The sequence below is a fragment of the Poromitra crassiceps genome (assembly GCF_964638095.1).
Source record: "Poromitra crassiceps genome assembly, chromosome: 3".
NCBI classification, from domain to species: domain Eukaryota; kingdom Metazoa; phylum Chordata; class Actinopteri; order Beryciformes; family Melamphaidae; genus Poromitra; species Poromitra crassiceps.
Genome location: NC_139625.1, coordinates 8,778,248 through 8,804,602, shown reverse-complemented (window position 1 = coordinate 8,804,602; position 26,355 = coordinate 8,778,248). Strand labels below are relative to the sequence as shown.

Genomic DNA, 26,355 nt, shown 5'->3' with positions numbered 1-26,355 from the left:
CCTCAGGGATCCAACACGACAGCTGTGTGGTCTGTAGGTGGAGATATGCCTCAGGGATCCAACACGACAGCTGTGTGGTCTGTAGGTGGAGATATGCCTCAGGGATCCAACAAGACAGATGGCACTCTGGTGTTAATCTATACTCTTCTCCAAGGTCCTAAAACTCACACCCCAGCCAACCAGGGCTGTGTTTGTGTGCAGGTGAATGTTATGTGGGTTCACTGGTCGTGTCAGCCTCTTATGAAATATCAAATCGTGTCAACCATCTCTGATATGAAGTGGGCCTCCCCCTGAACACAGCTAGAGAAACCCTCTTTGACATGAACATTTATTTTCTTTTGCACCCCTCCCCCATTTTCTCACAAATTGTACTTGGCCAATTTCCCCCTGCTTCCCCCGTCGCTGCTGCACCCCCTCTGCCGATCTGGGGAGAGCCGTAGACTAGCACCATGCTCTCTCCGACACATGCGCAGTTGCCAGCTGCTTCTTTTCACCTGACAGCGGGGAGCACTCACCGGCAGGACGTAGCACGTGGGAGGATCAGGCTATTAGTGAAAAAGACAAATATGCGCACATCCAAAAAACTTACAGGTGCTGGACAAAAGGTAACTATAACAAAAAGATAAAGTCTGCACACTGAGGCTCCATCAATGGTTTTTTATTTGCAACGTTTCGATCTTCACAGGATCTTTGTCTTTGTCAGGATCAGGCTATTCCCACCAGTTCCCTTCCGCCCCGAGTCAGCGAGCTCTTTCAGTATCAGACTGTCGTTTATGTTAAAGACCGCGGCGCCACAGGTTGCCGCCACTACATCCTGGTTACAGCTCCCCGACTCTGGCATATGCGCCGCTGCACGCATGCACTTACTCACACGACCACAAGAGGTCGCATTCGTAAACATCGGTCGTTTTGACCCCCATGAAATGCTGTCGTTTCCCTTGTGAAGAGGGCTGCTTGTTTCTCTCTCTATTTATAACACTGTCATTCATTGATCAGGTGGCTGACTTAATTGGTCTTTGTATAATAGATCACTTCTTCTGTTTGACTGAAATATGATAATTTGCGGATGCTGCAGATCAACTCCTCGTCTCTCGCCGTTTCCAGCTCTCTCTCTCTCTCTCTCTCTCTGTCTCTCTCTCTCTCGGTCATATTGACTGTTCTAACTCGGCAACACAAAGCTGACTGTCTCCATGTGTCCTCTAGGGCAGCAGGGACACAATGCAGCTCTGTCTGCGGGACAGCGGACAGGAAATGGGAACCGAATCGCCTGATGGTGTCAAGACCCACGGCTGAAGGCCGCTTGTGTCCGCACTCTTTTTGATTTCTCCAAAGACATTCTTTCTGTGTGTGAGAACATCAGCCCCCAGTTGGTCTTCCTCACCAACCCAATCGCCAGAATAAAACATCAGCATTGTGCCTTTTTAGAATCCAAAGAAATGTGACATTATGGACTTTTCGGAACAAAAATACGTCGCATTCTTACGTTTCACGGTCGACCTCCAGACTCCATGACAGTCTGAGGTTTGAGTAGGTCAAAGTCGCGGTAGGGAGTGTGTGGGTTGGGGCGGGGGGGGCGGGGGGGGGGGGGGGGGGGGGGGGGGTGTGGGGGGTGGTGGGGATGGACGCTTAGTCTTCCCGAATTGTAACTTTCTCGTCTTGAGCTGGTTCGAATCCCGACCCAAACCATTACCTCCTAAACCCAACCAAGTTGTTTCGCTTGCCTAAAGTTAACCGGCGATTTGAGCCGTGGTTCCTGCGACACGTTACCGGACCGGTAGCCCGCGAGTGTCGGTAGCCGAGCCTTCCGAGACTCACCACAGGGTGGCTCCTCCGAGGTGGAGGCAGGGGAGGCGGTTACGTGGCCGGTAAGTAACCAGGAAGAGCCGGTGTCTGTGCCCAGATGTCCAGATTTAACATTTTCCTGAGAGGAAATGTCAAATATGAACATTTCTGTGGATTCCATAAACATATCCCAACATTTCATCCATACACTGTACATACATACAAACTAGAGGCTTCAAAACAGGAGTCCACAAACCATGGGTGACGTCACACTCACTCCATCCATCTCTTTATACAGTCTATGGTCACACGTGAACGATCTAGATCAGCCATTCCCATCCTGTGGCCCGGGGGCCCACTGGTGGGCCACGAAGGTATTGCAAGTGCGCCGCCAAATCATTTGCAAAACAGTACAATCTTTGTGGGGAAAACATGTCATTACTTCACTTCCCCTCACTTTTAGTTTCTGGTCTCTGCGTGGTGCTGATGGACAGCTCCTTTTATCGTTAAAATAAAAAAAGTGCTCTGAGAACGCATTATTTGCCCTGCGTACTGTTTATGGTCAGACGTGGGCCGCAAACATTTTGGAGATTTTCAAGTGGGCCATGACTCGGCAAAGGTTAGGAACCACTGATCTAGATGGACAAATAGTGCTACAGATAAGATGGAAAATATGTATTTTTGGTTTTGGGGTGAACTGTCCCTTTATAACCAGAATGACATTCTGCGTTCTTATGCTTTTCGGCTTCGATGGTATCCCATCTGAGTTGACCTTTGACCTGTCATATGATCTGATAACTTTACAGTTCCCTCACCCACCTTACAGTACATGCATTGCTTTGACCTTTGGCCTGTCATATGAGCTGATAAGTTGACAGTTTCATTACCTTGCAGTACACTACATGCATTGCTTTGGTGCTTGCTGACCTAAATGACATGCATTAAATCAATAAAGTGCATGTTGGAGCATCCCCATTTGCTGTGTGAAGTTCATTCTCCACAGTCGCTCTCCACATCACAGACACAGCAGCAAACGAGTGAGCGGAGGTTCACAGGGTGTGAGGGGAGGTTGTGGTGGAATGAAGTTGCTCTCATGTCCTGCTTAACTCTGTCCCTCTGTTCAGAGAACAGTCTGTCCTGACTATCTGATACTATCTCACAGCTAAATTACTGTTATCTGAAGCCCTGTGGGAAGACTCTCTCTCTTGTTCTAGCTCTCTCTTTGCCTCTCCCTTTCTCTTTTTCCATACATCTGTCTGTCTTTTTGCCTGTCCTGTCTTTCTTTTAGACAACACACAAACATTAGTGTACTTATGTTACGTTAGTGTGGCTGTTGTTAGTGTTTTGTAATCTATTTAGTACAGTATGCATGCACTACTTGATACAGTTACAAAGTTGGCTAAAAGATGGACTCTAGTCATGTACTGTATATAACAATCTAAAGTTGTGTTATTTAAAGGTGCTATTGATAGCATTCAACATTGATATCATCCAGACAGGGCCCGAAATTAACACCCGCCAACGTTTGCCGTGTGACGCTCAGGGGTCTACCCCCCATGTGGCGGATCCCAAAATAGTCATGTAAAATTAAAACTGTGTGTTTTGGTGCACAGCCGGCTAACATGAGTGCTTCTTGAGACTGCCTCTAGTTTTCTGGCTGTTTCATTCTGGCTCTCCCGTATAGGCTACCAAACGTGACTCTGGAATGAAATGCCAAAAACTAAAATACAATCATTTTCCCACACGCCCACCCACCCCAGATTTCCCAAAAGGATGAAAAACAAACAAAAACAAAACAATAATAATAGAAAACAAAATTAAAACTAAAACTAAAAACTAAAAAACTAAAACAAAGCAATTACACTGTATATGTGTGTATACACACAGACACCCATACACGTTTGTGGCTTTTTACCTCGGCTAAATTAACATCTTATGTCAGGCAAATCAATTAATCAATCAATCAATCCTGGCGCTTGTTACCGACGCTCGTATGATGTGAGGAGATGAATCAAAATGCTCCCCACAAATAAAGCCAAACGGGGTCAGAGAGCGAGTGCAGGAGAGCTGACGCAGGTGCCAGGTGTGGAGTGGGACAGATGAAGGTGCTGGAGATTCAAGTTGTGCGCCGTCTGCACTGACACTGTCGCACTTATTACTTTTAGCTGCGTTGGTTTTTTCATCAAGGCGATGTCCAGAAGATATGGGTTCATGAGTGTCTGCAAATGCAGATAGATAGGCTACAGTAGGAGTGTGCATGGTGTCTGTTTCAATAACGAAAGCTTCCTTATCAAGAATGACCGACATGCCTGTTGAATGCCCACCAATTAAATATTCTTGCTGCAAAATCGGCCTCTTAACAACACTGGAATAAAGATCGACTAGAAGCTATAAAGAATAGACTATATCATCAGTGATGATGGCATCAGTGATGGCGGCATCAGTGATTCTTCTTCTGTGGTGTTTTATGGCAGTTGGCATCCTTTATGTTGCTTTACCGCCTCCTTCTGGATTTATCCCTCCACTGTTTCCCTACATTCTGTCCTTCGTCGGCCTCGACTCTGTCTCCGGAAAGGAAAGAATCACAAGAGGGATTGAATAATTGAAGAGAAGAGAGCTTCACGCTGTGAGTGGGGTGACATGGAGGACACAAGGTTGTGATTGAGTGTGTGTCTGAGAGTCAGAGGAAGAAAGCCTTGAAGATGAGTGTGTTTGGGGAGGATCTTGCTGTGAGATGTTTCCCGCTCGGGGCGGAGGCCAGAAAGAGAGGAGTGGTGGGTGACGTGTCGGTAGATGCCGAAACATTTTTGGAGGTGGAAGGTGTGTGTGTGCGCGGCGAGGAGCATGAAGAGATTTCGGGAAGGGATGAGAGAGGAGTCTTAGGAGGAGTGTTACTTGGTTATGTGTGTTATAGAGGGAGGTCCTTTGAGAGAGCTCCTCTCAGGTGTTTCTGCTGTCAGGAGTATGGGCATGGGGCTGCTGTGTTTACTAAAAGCAAATATGTAGATGTGGGAAGACCGACTGTGAGGCAGTTAAGTGGATTGACGGTGACCACGAAGAAAGAAGGAAAGGGAAGTGAACAAGATCAGAGAAGAACGGGGGTTATGCTGAGGCTGCTAAGAGATGGAGATGGGAAAGAAATGAAGAAAGGATCCGGAGAAGACAAAGGACGGAACTAGTAACGTGATCTCCATGGACAAGAAGCAATTCCTGGCCTTCATTGCCGTGGTTATTAGAAACTGTGCTGCTGGTTTGAGTGGGAAGACGGAGAGGATTGAGATGGTGCTTGGTGCTGCTAAGAGGTTCGTGGATGAGGTGGACGTATCTGGAGCAGAGATAGTGATAGTCTCTCTTAATCTGTCATCAGTGATGTCACTTGAGCAATTGTTTTTTTGTTTAGTTTAGTTTTTTAGTCAAAACATGACTTTAACCATGCTGTCGTTTCAATGATGGTGTGATAAATGAGGGCCAGTATCTTAGAGCAGAGGTTCTCAAATGTTTTTCAGCCAAGGACCCCACAGGGGTCCTTGGCTGAAAAACAGCCAAGATAGAAAATATACCGGGGACCCCCTCATTCTGATTTGTGATTTTGGGCTAAGCTTAATTGTTTCCACAGTAACGTGCTTGACTTTTAAATTGATAGGTTTGTTAGATTAGAATGTAATCCATGAACCATTTTAGATTTAAAGCATAAAATATTTTCATTGAACTATGAAGCTTTTTTATTTTTATTTTGCTGAAAACTTTTCGCATACCCCCTTGCAAAGTACCACGGACCCCTGGGGGTCCCCAGACCCCCCTTTGAGAACCACTGTCTTAGAGGACTTGAGATGAGATCTATAGAATCAGTACTGTTCGGCCATCATTAATACTGTCAGGGCTGACCAGCCAGTGAACGGGTGGCTTCCTTGGCCCCTGCCAGTGCTGTCACTGTACTGTTCCCAGATATACCCAGTCTCAGCATATTGTCTGCAAACATTGTTGATAACATTAGTCCTGAGCTCCTGATATAGGACAGCTGCCTTCTCCTGATATGGCCCTTCGGTGTTGCCGTAGTGGTGCAGGGCTCTGACTGCCAAAAAGTTGATGTTGATCCATATCGGTCCCCTCCAGTAGGGGGCGTCGTGCTCTGTGTTTCGCTTCATGTACATGGGGTCGGCCCTGGAGAGCGAGCGCAGGCCGTAGGGTGTCCACAGCTTGTCAGTGTCGCTCATGTCTCGAAAGATATGCTCTAGCTTAGGCGAGTCGGGCTTGAGGATGTGCAGTAAGAAGGGAAACAAGCTAACATAGCCTAGCGCGTTAACGTGCCGTAGCTTGGGGGCCCGACGGACAGAGCGCACGAGGCGTGCCGCAGGGAACTGATGGCGCGGCTGCCCGGGGGGGACATAATATACCTTCTCCCGCTGCAAGGACACAGACTGGGTGTGGTTGCCAAAGTCACTGAAAGCACGGAGTTCTTCCGACCAGTGGAGCTCGTTCAGCAGCTCGTTGTCGGTGAGCACCTGGTGCGTGTGCTCGTACTCCTCATGGGGCTCACCCAGGTGCCGTGCTACACTCGCCATGATGCCTGAGGCCAACGCCATCCAGCAGTGCAAATCCACGTGGCGCTCATCTGCCGAGGGGTGTGAGGCCCGTGGGTAGTCGTCCAGCCCGGACGTCAAGGTTTTGGGATTGAGGAACAGATCGGTGTCCTTGTCACGGCCACGCCAGCGGTACGAGTTGGGCAGGGGCCCCGACTGCGTGGTGTTGTACCATTCAAACCAGGTCTGGAGTCTGGGGAAGAGCCGTCGGAGGAAAGGCAACGTCGGTCGAGATGCTGCCGTGTCGGGATTTGGAGGGAGCTGTCCGATCATTTCCTGAAGGGCCAAGAAGAGAGTGGGCGGGTTGGCGTTCTCATTCCTCTGGACTACAAACTCAGCCGGGACTTTACTGCGAGCCTCGTCCCCGAGGATCTGCTCACGGGGGATCCAGCCCTCCATGTTCATAAGGTCTAACCAATGGGCGGTGGCCTCCCGTGTCACCTGGGGGTCCCACTTACTCAGCAGCAGCTGGTGAAACCCCTCATCCCAAAGGAATCCTCTAGGGAAGAAAGAGCGTGATGGAACGGCAGTGAATAATGCTCCTTCTGGGTACGGGAGCGGGTACTCATTGTGGAGTGACTGGACCACCGACTGGCCGTAAAAGTAGCCCATTCCACCCAACATGTTGCTGAGTGCTGCCTTGCTAAACTTAACTTGTGCCTGGCTGAAACCTTTGCTCTCAAGGCCAAAGGTTTTCTCGAACTTCGCGTCAAACGCAGCTTTCCTCTTCTCCAGCTCCTCGGTCATGGTGTCTCCCACCAGTTGGTTGGGGCGGCTGCGGAAGCTTCCGGACTCAAACAGAACCTCAATCTGGAAAGGCGTCTGGATGGTCACCTGGTGAACCACAAAGTCACTCTCCTTCCTGGTGTCGGCAGGTTTCTGTTGGTGCTGGTGGTGGGGAGGTTTGTAGGTGTCTACAGCGTTGTAATGCCTCTTCTCGCCAGAAGGAGGACTGTAGATAAACCTGTGGTTGAGACTGTTCTTCACAATGTCAGTCAGCTTCTCCAAGCCGGGAGTAACGGTCGACAGATAGTTATAGCTGGCATATTTAACACTGGATAACTCCCCAGTGACAGGTTTGCGGAAAGTGATCTTGAATTTTCCAAGCTCTTCAGAGAACCCTGTGATGGACCCCAAGCCGTTTCTTTCCTCCACATGGGCCTCCAGGGAACCTTGAGTATCTGTTGCTGCGTAGAACATCAGGGAGATAACTGGTGCGTGAGGGGCAGAACTATGCTGTTTGGCAGTGATCCTCCAGGTCCAGTCTCCTCCATGGTCCCCACCCATCCTCTTGACAAACTCCATGGTCAGGGTGAAGTCATTCTCCCGGACTTCCTCCACACCAAAGCTGAGCCCATCGTGCATCAGCCAGCCGTAGCCTGGCAAACGGTCACCCTGCTCGCAAGTGTGCCTCAGGTTCACGTCGATGTCGGAAAACTGACGCATCCACATCAAGCCTGTCACAACTGATCTGGGACTCCTGGTCTTCATGCCAAAGTAGACCTGAGGCCTGTATGAACCCCAGAACCTCTCAGGTGACACTTTGGCATCGGTGCTGTTGGCATTAAGGACACTGGGTGAAGGGTGCAGAGTCACCACCCGTTTGGCAAGGCTGGAGCGCATATACAGAGAATAAAAGAACCAAATGAGGCTGAATATGCAAATGTCGATGAAGACTTTGCCAATGTTCATGGTGTTTCTACTTCCACAGGAGTAACCCTGTGGCGTCCTGTGGCGTCCTGTGGCGGCGATGAATTCCAGGAATCCAATTGAATATTTGTCACTTCAGCGATTGTGATGTCATCAGTGATGTCACTCGAGCAATTGTGATGTCATCAGTGATGTCATCAGTGATGTCACTCGAGCAATTGTGATGTCATTAGTGATGTCACTCAAGCAATTGTGATGTCATCAGTGTGTGTCAGCCCAAATGTAATAAAATGTACATTTAGCTTGATCGAAAATGTAGTAAAACCCAGTAATGTAATAACTTTACCAACGATGTGATAAAATGTCCTGACTGATATTCTAAAAACTCTTTTATTGATCATGTAAAATACCTTTCAGCTGGGTCATTTATTTTCAAAACTGATGGTGTAATAATTTTGACGGATATGTAATAAAGTTTAAAAAAAGAGTAGCCTATGCTTTTTTCTCTGAAATGTAAAGTGTACAGTGCAAGTATGTAACATTTATAATACGGTTGGTGTCATGTTAGCCTGAAAACACTAACGTTTATAATCATCAAAGACACAAATCACCCCCACAACAGCCTGTTCTCCCTGTTACCCTCAGGGAGAAGATACAGGGTTCCAAAAGCACGCACAAATCGCTTGAGGGACAGTTTCTTCCCGCAGGCCACGAGACTCCTTAACATACACAAATAGTGTAGTAGCCGTACTGTACCGTACTGTAGCTGCTACCATTACGTATGTCTAATGTTTAATTGTATGTTTAATAAGGAATATGCTATTTGCACCTGTATGTCAAATACGCCAAATTTAAAATGTTTAAGCACGTCTAAAGTATGCACATGACATGTGCACCTATGTGCAGTGAATATGCCACTGTCTCTGACTTGTCTTATCACTATACTGCCTTATTGCTTGTTGTGTCTCTTGTTGTTTTTTTGCACTCATATGCCCTGTTATATTTGTACTATGTTGTAAACGGAGTCCACAGCACAATAATTTCACACGTGATACTTGTACCATGGAGTGACAATAAAAATCTTGAATCTTGAATCTTGAATCTTGAATCTACTGTTGGTGTCATGTTAGCCTGAAAACACTAACGTTTATAATACTGTTGGTGTCATGTTACTACTGTAACTACTGAAAACACATTTATTTGACACTGGTTTCACTTTCATGTTTGGAAATGTAAACTATAGGCTTTATGTAGAATTTGAAATGTACAACAGATGGCATGGGGTATGTTATTTGTTATTATTTAGGCATTATTAGGCAAAGATGCATTCAACTAAAATCCCTATCAATGGGGAAAAGAACCCGTCCATATCCATGCTGATTGGTCGTTATCCGTCAAAATTATTACATCATCAGTTTTGAAAATATATGACCCAGCTGAAAGGTATTATTACATTATGGATGTAATGTGGAAACATATATTGCCTCTGGCCACGGCTATCACTGGCAGGGGCATAAAAATGTGATGACAATATCAGTCAGGACATTTTATTACATTATTGGTCAAGTTATTACATTACCTCCTCTCTTATTCCCTGCAGGCTTCTAAGTGGAGCATAGGGCCACAACCACACAACTCCAACGGTGCTCTGGGCAGTCTGTGATGCTGCCGCGGAGACGGAGTGGCCAGGTGAAATCAGCTGGATGCCCTCGGGCTGGGCCATCATTCGGTATCATTTGTCGTCTTTCAGTGGCATCATATCGTGATGATATGGCAATTGCCAGGTATTTATACGACAATGTGATCATTGGATTACTAAACGCGAATTTGCTGACATGAACCGTGTGATATACACATTGGTATGTATTGAAACTGACCCCTGTGATTATCGTGATACTGTATTGATTTCAACCATATTGCCCAGCCCCAGTATAGCCTACCCTGTTTGCTCTGCTCTCTCTCTTCTCCCCCTCCCTCCCTCCCTCCCTCCCTCCCCCCTGCTCTCTCTCCCTCCCTCCCTCCCTCCCTCCCCCCTGCTTTCTCTCTTCTCCCCCTCCCTCCCTCCCTCCCTCCCTCCTTCCCTCCCCCCTGCTCTCTCTCCCTCCCTCCCTTCCTCCCTTCCTCCCCCCTGCTCTCTCTCCCTCCCTCCCTCCCTCCCTCCCCCCTGCTCTCTCTCTTCTCCCCCTCCCTCCCTCCCTCCCTCCCCCCTGCTCTCTCTCTTCTCCCCCTCCCTCCCTCCCTCCCCCCTGCTCTCTCTCCCTCCCTCCCTCCTGCTCTCTCTCTTCTCCCCCTCCCTCCCTTCCCCCTGCTCTCTCTCCCTCCCTCCCTCCTGCTCTCTCTCTTCTCCCCCCCCCCTCCCTCCCTCCCCCCTGCTCTCTCTCCCTTCTCCGCCCCATTCATTCTCTCCCCATCCCCTCTCTCTCCCCTCCCCCTCCTCGCTCTATTTCTCTCTCTCCTAATAATAAGACAACAATCCTGTTTATTGGTAGGGCTTAGCTAGACTTAGCTAGACATATTGTCGAAGTAATGGGGTTAAACAAAAGCTACGAGGAACCACGGCTGCTGCTGCCATAGCTATAGACCCTTTTCACAGCAACCGTTTTGAGGTATTAAAGCAGGTGTGTAACCAATGCCACTAATGATGGGTCCATTCCATTTAGGTGTTCCGGTGCCAGGGCCCTCGTTCATGTTATTGGTTACACCAGCTCTACCTCCTGCTTTACCACCTTCAAATGGTTGCCGTGATAAGGGTCCTATATAGGCTCAAACAGACTATGACCAGCTGGTTGGCTGGCTGTGTTGGGTCCTTGTGGCTCGTGGTGACTTAATACCTGCTCTCTGGTGATGGGATCCTAGCGAAACAAAACCCCACTGTTACTCTGCAGTGGCCAGCTCCTGTAATTACAGAGCCATCCAGCAGCCTCCTCTGAGCTTAGACTTAGACTTACAGCAGCTGAATGGTGACAGAAAATGTCAAGTCACTCCGCTCCTCCTTCAAAACCACCCAGCAACACAGCCTAGCATTCATCACATCTCTGATGGAAAATGAGAGCAGGCCCGGGGTTTAAGTTGGTGTCACACAGAGCAGGTCTGGGGTTTAAGTTGGTGTCACACACACAGAGCAGGCCTGGGGTTTAAGTTGGTGTCACACAGAGAGCAGGCCAGGGGCCGGTTGCACCAACTGGTCTTAACTATGCCTGGTCGTAACTCCTACGTCGGTCTTAGTTAAGACCAGTCTTTAGAGTGGATTTACGCCTGTTGCACCAACACGGCTTACTCTGGTCTTAACTACGCTGGTCGTAGCAATGCGCGTTCATGTGAATTGTCGGGGAATGCCCTCTGATTGGCCCACATGTGCCTCGCGCCTTCACCCACTACTGTATGTGCGTCACTACACCCTCCCTCCTCCCACCCCCCTCCTCCTGTGGAAGCCCCGGGGGGAAATGGCGGCGGCGATTAGTGTCAGGGAGTCTGAATGAAATTGAATGTAACGTTCCCAATTCTATGTATTACATTCTAAAAAAGTAACGGCAACATTTGGGAAGGCTAAGCCACACAACTAGTTAGTTATAATCTAACGTCGTGCTTTCAAAGACGGCGAACTGGCGGTGTTACAACGATGACGGTCAAAAAGGTCTCCGCGGAGATCTCTGCTACGCCTCCTCCTGACGAGGCGTAGGAGTTACGCCTGGTCTTAGTGAAAATAAGGCTTAAGTCGTCTTGGTGCAACCGGCGTAGCTGTTAGGTCGTAAAGTTACGACCAACTTAGCTTAAGACCAGTGTAAGACCAGTTGGTGCAACCGGCCCCTGGGGTTTAAGTTGGTGTCACACAGAGAGCAGACCTGGGGTTTAAGTTGGTGTCACACACAGAGCAGGTCTGGGGTTTAAGTTGGTGTCACACAGAGAGCAGGCCTGGGGTTTAAGTTGGTGTCACACACAGAGCAGGCCTGGGGTTTAAGTTGGTGTCACACAGAGAGCAGACCTGGGGTTTAAGTTGGTGTCACACACACAGAGCAGGTCTGGGGTTTAAGTTGGTGTCACACACAGAGCAGGCCTGGGGTTTAAGTTGGTGTCACACACAGAGCAGGCCTGGGGTTTAAGTTGGTGTCACACACAGAGCAGGCCTGGGGTTTAAGTTGGTGTCACACAGAGAGCAGACCTGGGGTTTAAGTTGGTGTCACACACAGAGCAGGTCTGGGGTTTAAGTTGGTGTCACACACAGAGCAGGCCTGGGGTTTAAGTTGGTGTCACACAGAGAGCAGACCTGGGGTTTAAGTTGGTGTCACACACAGAGCAGGTCTGGGGTTTAAGTTGGTGTCACACACAGAGCAGGCCTGGGGTTTAAGTTGGTGTCACACAGAGGAGGCCTGGGGTTTAAGTTGGTGTCACACAGAGAGCAGACCTGGGGTTTAAGTTGGTGTCACACACAGAGCAGGTCTGGGGTTTAAGTTGGTGTCACACACAGAGCAGGCCTGGGGTTTAAGTTGGTGTCACACAGAGGAGGCCTGGGGTTTAAGTTGGTGTCACACAGAGAGCAGGCCTGGGGTTTAAGTTGGTGTCACACAGAGAGCAGGCCTGGGGTTTAAGTTGGTGTCACACAGAAGCCATGAAACATTTCAAAGAGATGGAAAGCTCTGAAATGTCTCCCATTGATGAACATCATACATGGTATAGGCCAGTGGTTCTCAAAGTGGGGTCCGGGGACCCCCCAGGGGTCCGTGAGAGGGTTCAGGGGGTCCCCAGCAAAAAGGGGGATCATTTATTTTCACTATAATTATCACTTCGCTTTAGCGTACTGTTGTGACAAAAAGAGAGCTGAGCCAGAAGGCAAAGCTGTCGATCTACCGGTCGATCTTCATTGCTACCCTCACCTATGGTCATGAAGGATGGGTCATGACTTAAAGAAGAAGGTCGCCGATACAAGCGGCCAAAATGGGTTTTCTCAGGAGGGTGGCTGGCATCTCCCTTATGGGACAAGGTGAGAAGCTCAATCATCCATGAAGGACTTGGAGTAGAGCCGCTGTACCTTTGTGTAGAAAGGTTGAGGTGGTTCGGGCATCTGGTAAGGATGCCACCTGGTCGCCTCCCTTATAGGGAGATGTTCCAGGCGCGTCCAGCTGGGACGAGACCACGGGGCAGACCGAGGGCTAGGTGGAGAGATGATATCTCCACGCTGGCCTGGGAATGCATCAGGATCGCCCAGTCAGAGCTGGCTAATTTGGCCAGGGAAAGGGAAGTTTGGTATCCCCATCAGAGCTGAAGTGCACCAGAAAGAGAACGGCGTTTCAAATGAACTGACAATGTGAACACAAAAAGAACTGAGTCCATTTTCTGTTGGTCCACTTTTTAGTCCACTTAAAGAGGTCTGTGTGTGGTTCTTATAAAGGGGTCCAAGTGTGAAAACACCCTGAAAGGCTCTGGTCTTAAAAGGTGTGACCCTTTTAAGTCAGAACGATTGCAGATGTGACACATTGCTCAAATTGCCAACAACCTTTCGAAAAAGGCGCAAAAGGATACAGTCGGCAGTAACTTTTAACATCCACTAGTCCAGAACTGCTAAATTCGTTTTTACAGCAGTATTATGATGCACATGTGTCGGGTCCCAAACAACTGCCGGTTTTCGCCAAACTCCGTCTTTTCAAACAATAACCGCTTCCCCAGCGATCCATTAGGCGAGCTGTCAGAAACGCCCGAGGGTAAAGCCAGACCTATCTCCACATTTTGTTTTAGCACTGTACCAGGGCTGGAGAAATTAATCCAGTAATTTTTAAATTACTTGGATTAGTAACTGTAATAGAACTATTGTTTTGGAAAATGAAATCACTTACATTAATACTTACTGGGGAAAGTAATCAAATTACAGTAACACATCCCTTTACTGCCCAACAACATCCTTGGCAATCGAAATTATGTTAAAGCGAAAACATTTTCTTTTGTCTATTTAGCTAACCCTAACCCATTGTAATTTTATTAGTTTCTTTCTGATTAAATGACAGGTGGGTTAATTCATGGCAAGATTTTCGACATTAACTCGAGTGTTAAACATCGATAAAGGATCCCACTGAATATTACTGACACCGATAAGCTACCTCTAAGAATTTATTCTCCGTTTTGTATGTTGATCATCAACAACAATGAATGTGGCTATGTGGGTCTGTGGAATTAGACCCCCAATTAACTTGACATTAATTAACTACATTCATGGCCAAAACAGAAATAAGAGTGAAACAGGTTTGTCGTTTTCTTTATTTTCTTTATTTCATTTCTTAATCTGATTAAATAAATGACAAGAGTGGATTAACTCCTGAAAACTTGACTGATGTTCGACATTGACTTTAGCACTTAACATCGACGAGAGATCCTAAAAACACGGAGTACTGCATTGCTTCGGACAAAGATCCTCCTCAACTGGTGACTTTGGTATTGTATTTATACATGACACTTTTCTGCTAAGAAAACAAATGTACAACTGCATAAATAGAAAATTTCTTCCACCATGTTAAATGGCTAAAAACATTCATCAGCAAGTGACACCGCCATGTATCCGACCTAAGAGACGACAATTTCAAGTCGAGTTAGCGCCGCTGCCCTTAAAGAGGACTAGTGTCTTAACGGGCTGGACACACGACTCTACATTCAAGGAAAATCAATAAGTAAAAGCATGAACGTGTAAATAAAACCCTTATCCCCCATTTAAGTGATTTGTAAGAAAGGCGACGAAAACAAAAACAAAAATGAAAAAGTTAAAAATATTCTCCCTTGATCAGATGTAGAAGACACAAAAACAAAATAGGAAAGAAAAGTTCCCTGGAGTGCAGCCTTTTTCCTCACACAGATCAGAAGCGATCGGATCAGAGAGTACCGTGTCAAAACATTTTCAATGATTAGGTATACATTTATATATATGTATGTATATACACATCTTGGACTGCTAAAGCTTGCTCACATAAGAAAACGGGTTACGACATGGCTTTGGAAAGGACCAAAATATGCGACTACTGCACTGTACACTCCAAAAAATATATATCGAAAACACACAAGGCAGCAAAATACGGAGGGGACAAACTGCTCGCTACACATTAGTGGTGGAATTACAATTTACAGTCATAAATGAGCAATGTCCCATGGCTCATGGAATACTCTCATTTATAGGAGAATAAATATTTTTATTAGGCTATAGCTACTCTTCCTGTAAATTAGAATAAATATTTTTATTAGGCTATAGCTATACTCTTCCTGTAAATGACATTCTAACGCTAGACAGAAGCAGAGAAGCTCGTGTTGAAAGCAGACATTAACTATCGGTCCCGTATGAGTTTTTTTCTTTTCTTTAATTTATTCAAGACTAGTTGTGATTTAACTTAACGGCTATAGTCTTACCCCCCCCCCCCACACACACATTGTACATCTCCTAGATTATATAATGTTACCTTGAAATTGTTTTAAAGTTATGATCTCAAAGATTTTCATGTAAATAAATGTCTGTTAAGTCACTATCTCTCGCAGACTGAGTTAACACAATGGTGATTGAGCCTATGTGGCCCATTCCTGGAAGCCTTTGCATTTTCAGTATTGCAGCATTTATGAACTTGGTGTCTGTGGTGACACAGGGTAGGCGGAGCTAACACAACAGACTCACTCTGCAGGTTACTGTAGGTTGCCCGACAACTCTTGTGTGATGTAGGATAACAAGTTACTTTTGTCCGGTCTCTGCTAGCATTGCGGGTGGTTTACTATGGCCGAACAAACTGACTAACGTCACATAAACGCAACACTGTTTGGATCCCCACCTGCAATTACTGCCCATCGCCATAGGTGTCGCCAAAGAGAACAAAACTGAAATCTTTGAGATGATCACTTTAAGGTTAAAAGGGCCGGGGGGCTCAGAGAAAGTGCTATGGTCCTGATGGCGGTCATAAACTGGTAACCATGACCTTGAGGTCAAAGCGTCCTTGGTAGCGGTCCTTCTCGCTGTAGCCGATGTTGTCTCCATACACCTTGCACTCGATGCGGAGCTCATAGTTCAGGGTGATGTTGGTGAACTGCAGGGCCACCAGGGGCTGCAGGTACTGTGGGTGCAGCAGCTTGCCGTAGAACGGGTAATACTGCATGGGGAAGCCCTCGCCGATGCCGTAGTAGTTGACCTGCCCAAGCTTCCCCGCGTCCTCCTCCCTCTGCAAGCATCACAAGACAGATTATTAGGCCTGGGACCATTATGCTTATGTCCCCATCCAACACTATCACGACACTCGGGTGCCCATTCAATACGTATTGCGAGTCGATATTACAATTTTCGGTTGCTTTTTTAACACTAATAAGGGTCGCAACTCTTTTGTAATGATAGACTTCAAGCACTTTTCTTTCTGATCCCCCCCCCCCCTCACCACCATTTTCTCCCCAATTGTACTTTGGCCAATTTACCCCCACTGCCCCAGTCGCTGCTCCACCCTCTTGCCGATCTGGGAAGAGCCGTAGACTAGCACCATGCTTCCTCCGACACATGCGCAGTTGCCAACCACTTCTTTTCACCTGACCGCGGGGAGCTTCACCGGAAGGACGTAGCACGTGGGAGGATCATGCTATTCCCATCAGTTCCCTTCCGCCCCGAACAGGCGTCCCCCCCGACCGACCAGAGGAGGCGCTAGTGCCGCAACCAGGACAAATGCCCCTAATCCGCTTCCCACCCGCAGCCACAGGCAATCGTGCCTGTATGGACGCCCGACCAAGCCGGAGGTAAACACGGGGGCGCGAACCTGCGACCCTTGTGTTGGTAGGCAGGGAATCTACCGCTACACTACCTTGAAACCCATCGGGATGAATCATTAAACGCATCAATTCAAAGCAGTCTTGACCAGCAATGACACAGCGTGGAGAGATACAGTAGATAAAAAGAAAGCGTATCAAGTTTGGGACAGTCATTTTGAGATGACTGAGCGCAGGAGGCTGAAACATTCCGGTAGGCTCAATTCAAGTTATTTTAAGGACCTCGTTACAAATCCCTTTCAAGTACTTGATTTTTATTTTAGAAATTCAACCACTTTCCAGACCCGTGGCAACCCTGTAGTCATCATTTCCAAAAACAATGTACTGGGATTTATTTCAGCAGCATCATTGCTATACTGCATACGAAAATGGTACATAAAATGTACACAGGTGTACAAATTATATATAATTATAAATATATATATATAGAGAGAGAGAGAGAGAAGAAAGAGAGAGAGAGAGAGACATACATTCAGGGTTAACAAAAGATCTATTCGAATAACCGTTAAATATGTTAAATATAAGAAAATGCGATACTCAAGTGCAGCGATTCCCCCCCCACCCCTAACAATCTAAACACTCGAAGGAAAGCATACGTGCATAAAAAGGCATGTTTATGTTTATTAGGACAACACACAGTAATCATCATTTCTGTTAATGTGCCAGTGTTAAGCCAGCTGGCTCATTTTCAACTGCTGTCCTTTCGTGAGATCTTTTGAAACCTGTAGTGATAAAAGTTTGCAGAACAAACACAACAACACGCCATAGAGACTGCAACAGCAACAAAACAACAATTTTCAACACAGAACACACAAGCAAGGATTGCGATTTGGAGTTTGACGGCTGCCCCTCATTAACCACTCATTAAGCGTTAACCGACCAGTACTATCCCCCCTGCTGGCCAAGTTGGTCCCCTGACCAGGGACAGCTGTTGCCCCGGGCGGGAACATGTGTTTCAGCAGATGGACTGACTGTCACCAGGCTGTACATTGGACACATCCCTGACCCCAGAGTCCAGTGATACGCAACATTGCCCTACTCAGGAGCCACATTGAAGAAAAAAAATCTTTGCAAGAGCCACAATCCCCAAAAAAGTCCCTTTGCCTCCTTTAATTTGTTTAGATTTGTATTTATTTATTGAGTTAGTTATTTATTTAAAGTAGGACTAAGAGCCACAACTGCCCATAAAGGAGCCACATGTGGCTCTCGAGCCTCGGGTGGAGTATCACTGTCCCAGACAGTATGCTCCTATTCTGAAATAAACCAGTAGATTGTCGTGCCATTGTTCTCAATACATAAACTGGGGCAGTGGCACAAGGCCACAACACAAGCAGCAAGCATATATATATATTATTAATCTGTCAAATTCGTATTGTCAGTTAACGGTAATTACTAACATCCCTAAACACAAGCCATGCAGAGCAACAGGAGACGGCAAAAAATCAGTACAACTGAACAGCAACAACTAGGGCTGGACGATATGGCCAAAAGCTATATCACAATAGACTTCTTCATATCAGGAGATCATCATCATCATCATCATCATCATATATATACTGTATACAGATCCTTTCCAAAAAATTGAATATCAAAACAAGTTTTTTTTTTCCATAATTCCTTTGAAAAAGTGAAACGTTCATAGATTATAGATTCATTACACACAAAGTGAAATATTTCTAGCCTTTATTGGTTTCATTTTTCATAATTTTGGCCTACAGCTCCAGAAAACCCCCAATACAGTATTTCAAAAAATTTGAATAGTGTGAAGAAAATCAGCAGTTACTTCTCAGTTATGACTGACTTCAGCCTCAGTCCACTCCCTCTGAATCTCCACCAAATGTTTTAATCGTCTTTGCTTGACAATCTGCTGAAGCCCACGGTTATCCATATTATTTCCATGATAGTCAATTTTTTTGGAAAGGATATATATATAATTTGGCACTGCATTCCGTCAGGCCCCCCTAAGCGCACTCCCAGAGTTTGAAGTCAATCCGAAGAATGGTTTGAGATAAAAAAAAACGTTTTGTGTCTGCCAGTAGGTGGCGCTATGCCGAATTGCACGCATTTTGGCACTGCACTCAGGTTCCCCTAAGCGCACTACCCAAAGTTTGAAGTCGATCGGAAGAACGGTTCTCGAGATAAACCGCTTTTTGTGTTTGCCAGTAGGTGGCGCTATGCCGAGTCTGTTGTGGGGGGTGTGGGGGGAAGGGTGTCTGTGTGTGTGTGTGTGGGGGGTCACGACTTGACCCAAATCGTGACTGACACCCTGCCCGCGGCTCGCCCGCCCATCCACCTTGGCAATTGTATTATAGGAAGGATGATAATATTGCGATCAATTGAATGATTGAATTGAATTGAAGATCTTTCTTGTCATCATGCCAGCCAGCTACAACCACATTAGGTTGCGACTCCAATACTTGATGCAATAATAATATTGATTTATTGTCCACCCCTAGCAACAACAACTAACACCACTTCAGCACATACAGCAGGGATACTCAACTTGCTTTGCCCGGGGGCCACTTTTGTGAAATGATAGAAGGCCAGGGGCCAGTTAATAAACAAACAATATACATTTTTCTGTAGCGGATTGTAGGTTTTTGGGGTGTCAGCCAGAGTTTAGTCTGACAATGTTGTGCACACCGGATAGTTAGTTAGGTTAAGTTAGTTAGGTTAAGTACATACATAAGTGCCTGGGTAGCGAGCAGACGGCTGTATTTGACAATTTAGCAGCTAAATCATAGATTATTGAAGGATATTCCATATTCCAGACTGAAATGCTATAAGAGAAGTGGAGTATTGACCAGAATGACATGAACATTTGGACACTTATTCAGCGGGTATCTTGCATGTTGCATTCAGGTGCACTGTTTTTTTTGTGTGCGGGCCGCAAGTTGAGTATCGCTGCCATACAGTATAGTCATGCAAGTAACACCAAGCAACACCGCACAGCCAAGCAATACTGACCACATTCTTTTGATACATGGTGCATGCAGAGCAGCAATACACAGTAGACATAAATAAAATAAAATAAATAAATAAAAGCAACAATCATTAAGTTGAGCTTGACAAAACGTTGCCAAATTGTTAATAAAATACTTGTAGTAGTAGTAGCCAGTGTTGTAGTAGAGTCCGACTCGACTTGAGTCCGAGTCTTGGACACATTTTCAGGACTCGAACTCAAATATTCACGCATTCCGACTCGGAAGTTGGAGAGACAAGGAATCTGACTTGTCAATTGATAAAGACATTGTTTTGGTAATAGGTCATAATAATTTGGTATGAGATATTGAAAGCTATATTGATACTGTTCCATTATTCAATTCCGTGCAAGGGCCGGCATGTGTGTTCCACCTACATGACTTGGGAGTCTACTTTGGTGACTGGGACTTGGAATCGAACACTGGCGACTCGAGACTCGACTTGGACAAGAGATATAGTGACTTGACTACAACACTGGTAGGAGTAGATATGGAGTGTAGTGAAATGGATTGGCATTAGCATGCGCCTTGTTGCTAGTAGTGTGTAATGTGGACAGAAGCTAACGTGATTAGCATGCACCTTGTTGCTAGTAGTGTGTAATATGGACAGAAGCTAAAGTGATTAGCATGTACCTTGTTGCTAGTAGTGTGTAATATTAACAGAAGCTAAAGTGATTAGCATGTACCTTGTTGGTAGTAGTGTGTAATATGGACAGAAGCTAAAGTGATTAGCATGTACCTTGTTGCTAGTAGTGTGTAATATGGACAGAAGCTAACGTGATTAGCATGTACCTTGTTGCTAGTAGCCTAGTGTGTAATATGGACAGAAGCTAACGTGATTAGCATGTACCTTGTTGCTAGTAGCCTAGTGTGTAATATGGACAGAAGCTAAAGTGATTAGCATGTACCTTGTTGCTAGTGGTGTGTAATATGGACAGAAGCTAAAGTGATTAGCATGTACCTTGTTGCTAGTAGTGTGCAATATGGACAGAAGCTAAAGTGATTAGCATGTACCTTGTTGCTAGTAGTGTGTAATATGGACAGAAGCTAAAGTGATTAGCATGCACCTTGTTGCTAGTAGTGTGTAATATGGACAGAAGCTAAAGTGATTAGCATGTACCTTGTTGCTAGTAGTGTGTAATATTAACAGAAGCTAAAGTGATTAGCATGTACCTTGTTGCTAGTAGTGTGTAATAGACAGAAGCTAACATGATTAGCATGTACCTTGTTGCTAGTAGGGTGTAATATGGACAGAAGCTAAAGTGATTAGCATGTACCTTGTTGGTAGTAGTGTGTAATATGGACAGAAGCTAAAGTGATTAGCATGTAACTTGTTGCTAGTAGTGTGTAATATGGACAGAAGCTAATGTGATTAGCATGTACCTTGTTGCTAGTAGCCTAGTGTGTAATATGGACAGAAGCTAACGTGATTAGCATGTACCTTGTTGCTAGTAGCCTAGTGTGTAATATGGACAGAAGCTAAAGTGATTAGCATGTACCTTGTTGCTAGTAGTGTGTAATATGGACAGAAGCTAAAGTGATTAGCATGTACCTTGTTGCTAGTAGAGTGTAATATGGACAGAAGCTAACATGATTAGCATGTACCTTGTTGCTAGTAGTGTGTAATATGGACAGAAGCTAAAGTGATTAGCATGTACCTTGTTGCTAGTAGTGTGTAATATGGACAGAAGCTAAAGTGATGCATGTACCTTGTTGCTAGTAGGGTGTAATATGGACAGAAGCTAATGTGATTAGCATGTACCTTGTTGCTAGTAGGGTGTAATATGGACAGAAGCTAAAGTGATTAGCATGTACCTTGTTGCTAGTAGGGTGTAATATGGACAGAAGCTAAAGTGATTAGCATGTACCTTGTTGCTAGTAGGGTGTAATATGGACAGAAGCTAAAGTGATGCATGTACCTTGTTGCTAGTAGTGTGTAATATGGACAGAAGCTAAAGTGATTAGCATGTACCTTGTTGCTAGTAGGGTGTAATATGGACAGAATCTAAAGTGATTAGCATGTACCTTGTTGCTAGTAGTGTGCAATATGGACAGAAGCTAAAGTGATTAGCATGTACCTTGTTGCTAGTAGTGTGTAATATGGACAGAAGCTAAAGTGATTAGCATGTACCTTGTTGCTAGTAGTGTGTAATATGGACAGAAGCTAAAGTGATTAGCATGTACCTTGTTGCTAGTAGTGTGCAATATGGACAGAAGCTAAAGTGATTAGCATGTACCTTGTTGCTAGTAGTGTGTAATATGGACAGAAGCTAAAGTGATTAGCATGTGCCTTGTTGCTAGTAGTGTGTAATATGGACAGAAGTTAAAGTGATTAGCATGTACCTTGTTGCTAGTAGTGTGTAATATGGACAGAAGCTAAAGTGATTAGCATGTACCTTGTTGCTAGTAGTGTGTAATATGGACAGAAGCTAAAGTGATTAGCATGTGCCTTGTTGCTAGTAGCCTAGTGTGTAATATGGACAGAAGCTAAAGTGATTAGCATGTACCTTGTTGCTAGTAGTGTGTAATATGGACAGAAGCTAAAGTGATTAGCATGTACCTTGTTGCTAGTAGTGTGTAATATGGACAGAAGCTAAAGTGATTAGCATGTACCTTGTTGCTAGTAGTGTGCAATATGGACAGAAGCTAAAGTGATTAGCATGTACCTTGTTGCTAGTAGTGTGTAATATGGACAGAAGCTAAAGTGATTAGCATGTACCTTGTTGCTAGTAGTGTGTAATATGGACAGAAGCTAATGTGATTAGCATGTACCTTGTTGCTAGTAGCCTAGTGTGTAATATGGACAGAAGCTAACGTGATTAGCATGTACCTTGTTGCTAGTAGTGTGTAATATGGACAGAAGCTAAAGTGATTAGCATGTACCTTGTTGCTAGTAGTGTGTAATATGGACAGAAGCTAAAGTGATTAGCATGTACCTTCTTGCTAGTAGGGTGTAATATGGACAGAAGCTAACGTGATTAGCATGCACCTTGTTGCTAGTAGTGTGTAATATGGACAGAAGCTAAAGTGATTAGCATGTACCTTGTTGCTAGTAGTGTGTAATATGGACAGAAGCTAAAGTGATGCATGTACCTTGTTGCTAGTAGGGTGTAATATGGACAGAAGCTAACGTGATTAGCATGTACCTTGTTGCTAGTAGGGTGTAATATGGACAGAAGCTAAAGTGATTAGCATGTACCTTGTTGCTAGTAGGGTGTAATATGGACAGAAGCTAAAGTGATTAGCATGTACCTTGTTGCTAGTAGTGTGCAATATGGACAGAAGCTAAAGTGATTAGCATGTACCTTGTTGCTAGTAGTGTGCAATATGGACAGAAGCTAAAGTGATTAGCATGTACCTTGTTGCTAGTAGTGTGCAATATGGACAGAAGCTAAAGTGATTAGCATGTACCTTGTTGGTGCAGAAGATGGGGATGACGTTGGGCTGCACCTTGGGCTGGGCCTCTTCAGGGATGCTGTCGTTAGAGGTAGGGGCCTGGGCAAAGATAATACAAGAGTTAGCGAGGCAGACACAACCTTCCATCTGGCCCCAAACTTTTCAGTGGAAAGCCTCGGATAACTCGGGGATCCTACACATTTTCAATAAAAAAAAATCCCATACTTTTTTGGATTTGTATTGAAGATGTTGTTCAATATGATTTACGTGCAGATGCATAAGACGGAATGTCAACCTCTCCCCTCTTCAGTCGTGCCCGCACGCTCTACAGCACGAAACTCCGGGGCGCACCCTCGCTAAACGTCGCTAATAGACAGCCTTTTTGTACATAATTCCCTCTAAGCACAATCTGAATGGTGAATAGGCTCAAATTAAATTCCCCAAAGATTACTTGTCAGTTTGGCCAAGAAATGACTGGCGAGGACGAGTCAACAGCAGCCACACAGCCCCTCTGATGGATGTCACGGCCCTCACTGTGACACTGATGACAGCACAGATGACACACACAGTGTCACTGTGACACCGATGACAGCACAGATGACACACACAGTGTCACTGTGACACCGATGACAGCACAGATGACACACACAGTGTCACTGTGACACCGATGACAGCACAGATGACACACACAGTGTCACTGTGACACCGATGACAGCACAGATGACACACACAGTGTCACTGTGACACCGATGACAGCGCGCCGCGGTGATCAGCCAAATCCAATCCAAATAATGTACATGCAAACCCTAATCCTAATCTATCCTGAGTGGCCAAAAGTGGCCAAAGCAGCCTGCATGGTTGCAGTCTCCAGTGTGTTCAAACTGTTTTTAAACTAAAAAAAATAAATAGTCAAATGGATTTCTCAATCTAGAACTTTGAATCCAGGGTAATAATCACATTGAGATTTCCATTGCCTTTTCAAGTGGGCCCTGCTCACACGCAACACATTCACACCTGGAAGTTGACCAGTAGCCTACAACCACAGTCTGATCTGCTGGCCACTGAGCAGCTCCACTGGAGCGTTTGGGGTTAAGGGCCTTGCTCAAGGGCACCTCAGTGGTGGTAATGAGGGAGGGGCAAGTGCTGCTTTTCACTTTCCCCACCCAGATTTAAACTGCCGGTCCCCCCGGGAATCGAACCGACGACCCTCCGGCCACAAGCTAGCTTCTCTAACCTTTAGGCCACCACTGACCCTGAACTGAATTGCAATACAATTAGCCATTGCCCATCGTAGTCTCTGGGACCTTTTGTTTTGTCCCCCGGTGGCTGCCATATCTTTTACCTGTAAGATGACCCCATGTGCAAACAGACTGACATTAAGAGCTTACCCGTGGCCGGAAGTTGACGATCCTGTTGAGCTTGACGATGAAGCAGGGCTTGCCTTCCTTGAAGCCGAAGTCTCGGTCGTGGAGGCCCGAACACGGTCCCAGCAGCTCCCTGGAGAAGCGGCAGGCCTTTCTGATGCCCACGTCGCTCTCCAAGTCACCTCTGTTCTTGTAATCGCCGGGCTCGTCTGAAGGCAACGTTTGAAGTGCAGGTGAACTTGGGTTAAATATGCGTTGTTGTTTTTTTAACTTGAGATTTTTATTGTGTTTTTTTACAAGATAGACGGACAGACACACAATACAATCCTTGACGGCAAAACATGACAGTATGAATATCAGCATTTTTTACCTTACAGACTTAGGCCATGTCCACACGGAGACGGAAGCGATCTTTTTTTTTTTTTTAAGAAAAGTTTTCCATAAACACGGAATCGTTTCAAGAAATGTGTGTATCCACATGAAACCACTGAAACCGCTGTAGTATATACAGTATGCCAGGCCGGTAAGTGGCGCTGTAACGCTGCCACGTCACAGTGCAACCATGTGGTCGTCAAACCTCTCACTACACTATTCACGTTGTATTTGCGAGGGTTATATATAGAGCATCCCGCGTATGTCCGTTACACTCAGGGTTTACATTTAATTTAATTCCATTTTGTCCAATATTAAAATATTCCAGAATTGCATGTTGTATTAAAAATAAATAATATTTCTATCTAACACGTTTAGCCTGATTTTGTTTGTGTTATTGTAAAAACCTAGCCGCCGCTAAGCCTTCTGGGAAATATCCGATGAAGGGAGGGGAGGGGTGGATGGGAAGAGTCAGCTGTGGAGCCCTGAGGATGTTGTACACGCTGTTCTCCGTGTCCACTTGTTGCTGACGGTGGTAATAGAGGAGCATTATATTTTGCTGCAAGAGCCCTAACAGGCTCAGTAGCTGCTGTAGCACGAACGCTAGTGCACTGTAGCCTAAATTGTTGCTGGCGGAGAGAGGTGGGGCTATGGCGTCATCGGTTCAGGAAAGATGCGTATGGGTTGTAAACACGGAAATGCAAGGGTGGCGTCTTCAGATTTATTCACTCTGGGACCCGGTTTAAAAAATGTGCGTATACTCCCAGAACGTATACTCCCAGAACGCTGGTTCCGTCTGGACGAAACGTCTATACGAGAAAAAACTTTAGCGGATACACCTAAACTCGTCTCCGTGTGGACATGGCCTTAATTAGTGACAAAAGAAAGACACATTTACAGGACAAGGTGTGGGATCCCTCTCATGTTGAGAAGTACCCGACTACAGGTAACCACCTCCTTAGAAAGATGTCAGACTCTAATTGTAATTTAGCAGTTAAAGATTCCATTACATAAACCACCTTGAGTTTTAGCTTCCATTGAGCCACTGTAGGTGGTTATGGGTCTCCATTTCAATTATGATCATTAATAGTGTTTGAAATTCCAACCTGTCAACCTGCAAGGTCCTTTCAACACTTGTGGTGGCTTCAAGAAGGCCAGTAACCGCATTGCAAAAATTACCATTTAGATGAGGGCTTAGCCAAGGTAATGCAAAGTATTATAGTATGCTTGCTTGGAGATGTGGAGGAGCTAAATTTGCAAACTTTAAAACTGACACGGTCTTTGGCCACTTCAACTTAAAAAAAATCGGTTAATATTTAGCTATTTCTTATTCTATCTCGTATATATATTTTGTTCATTCTTTTGATAATATTTGCATTTTGCAACACTTTGTTAATACCCTTATGTGAAATTCTCTGTTTCTTTTTCCCACAGTGCTGGGCCAGTGGCCCCGCCGGGGTCATAAGA

At 45.5% G+C, this 26,355-nt stretch overlaps 3 protein-coding genes across 3 annotated transcripts in view; 1 reads left to right on the top strand and 2 right to left on the bottom strand.

Annotated features, from left to right (window-relative positions):
• Window positions 1-1,218: 1,218 nt before the first annotated feature.
• Window positions 1,219-26,355, top strand: part of LOC310774280 (putative ATP-dependent RNA helicase DDX4) — a gene marked incomplete at both ends in the record, with an annotated part of 249,099 nt that continues 223,962 nt past the window's right edge. Inside the window, 2 exons of the mRNA XM_083634323.1 lie at window positions 1,219-1,275; window positions 1,548-1,602. Of these exons, the coding sequence (XP_083490449.1) occupies window positions 1,219-1,275; window positions 1,548-1,602 (112 nt within the window). The remainder of the gene's footprint in view (window positions 1,276-1,547; window positions 1,603-26,355) is intronic.
• Window positions 5,628-8,054, bottom strand: LOC310774184 (mannosyl-oligosaccharide glucosidase-like; the record flags this gene model as incomplete). The annotated part of the gene is made up of 1 exon (XM_083634258.1): window positions 5,628-8,054. One exon carries the CDS (start codon window positions 8,052-8,054, stop codon window positions 5,628-5,630), a length of 2,427 nt encoding a protein of 808 aa, XP_083490384.1.
• LOC310774091 (sodium/potassium-transporting ATPase subunit beta-233-like) overlaps window positions 14,252-26,355 on the bottom strand; it is a 31,415-nt gene continuing 19,311 nt past the window's right edge. Inside the window, exons 4-6 of the mRNA XM_083634154.1 lie at window positions 24,541-24,725; window positions 23,168-23,251; window positions 14,252-16,186 (exon numbers count right to left, since the gene is read on the bottom strand). Coding sequence (XP_083490280.1) covers window positions 15,926-16,186; window positions 23,168-23,251; window positions 24,541-24,725 — 530 coding nt within the window. The 3' untranslated portion in view covers window positions 14,252-15,925. The remainder of the gene's footprint in view (window positions 16,187-23,167; window positions 23,252-24,540; window positions 24,726-26,355) is intronic.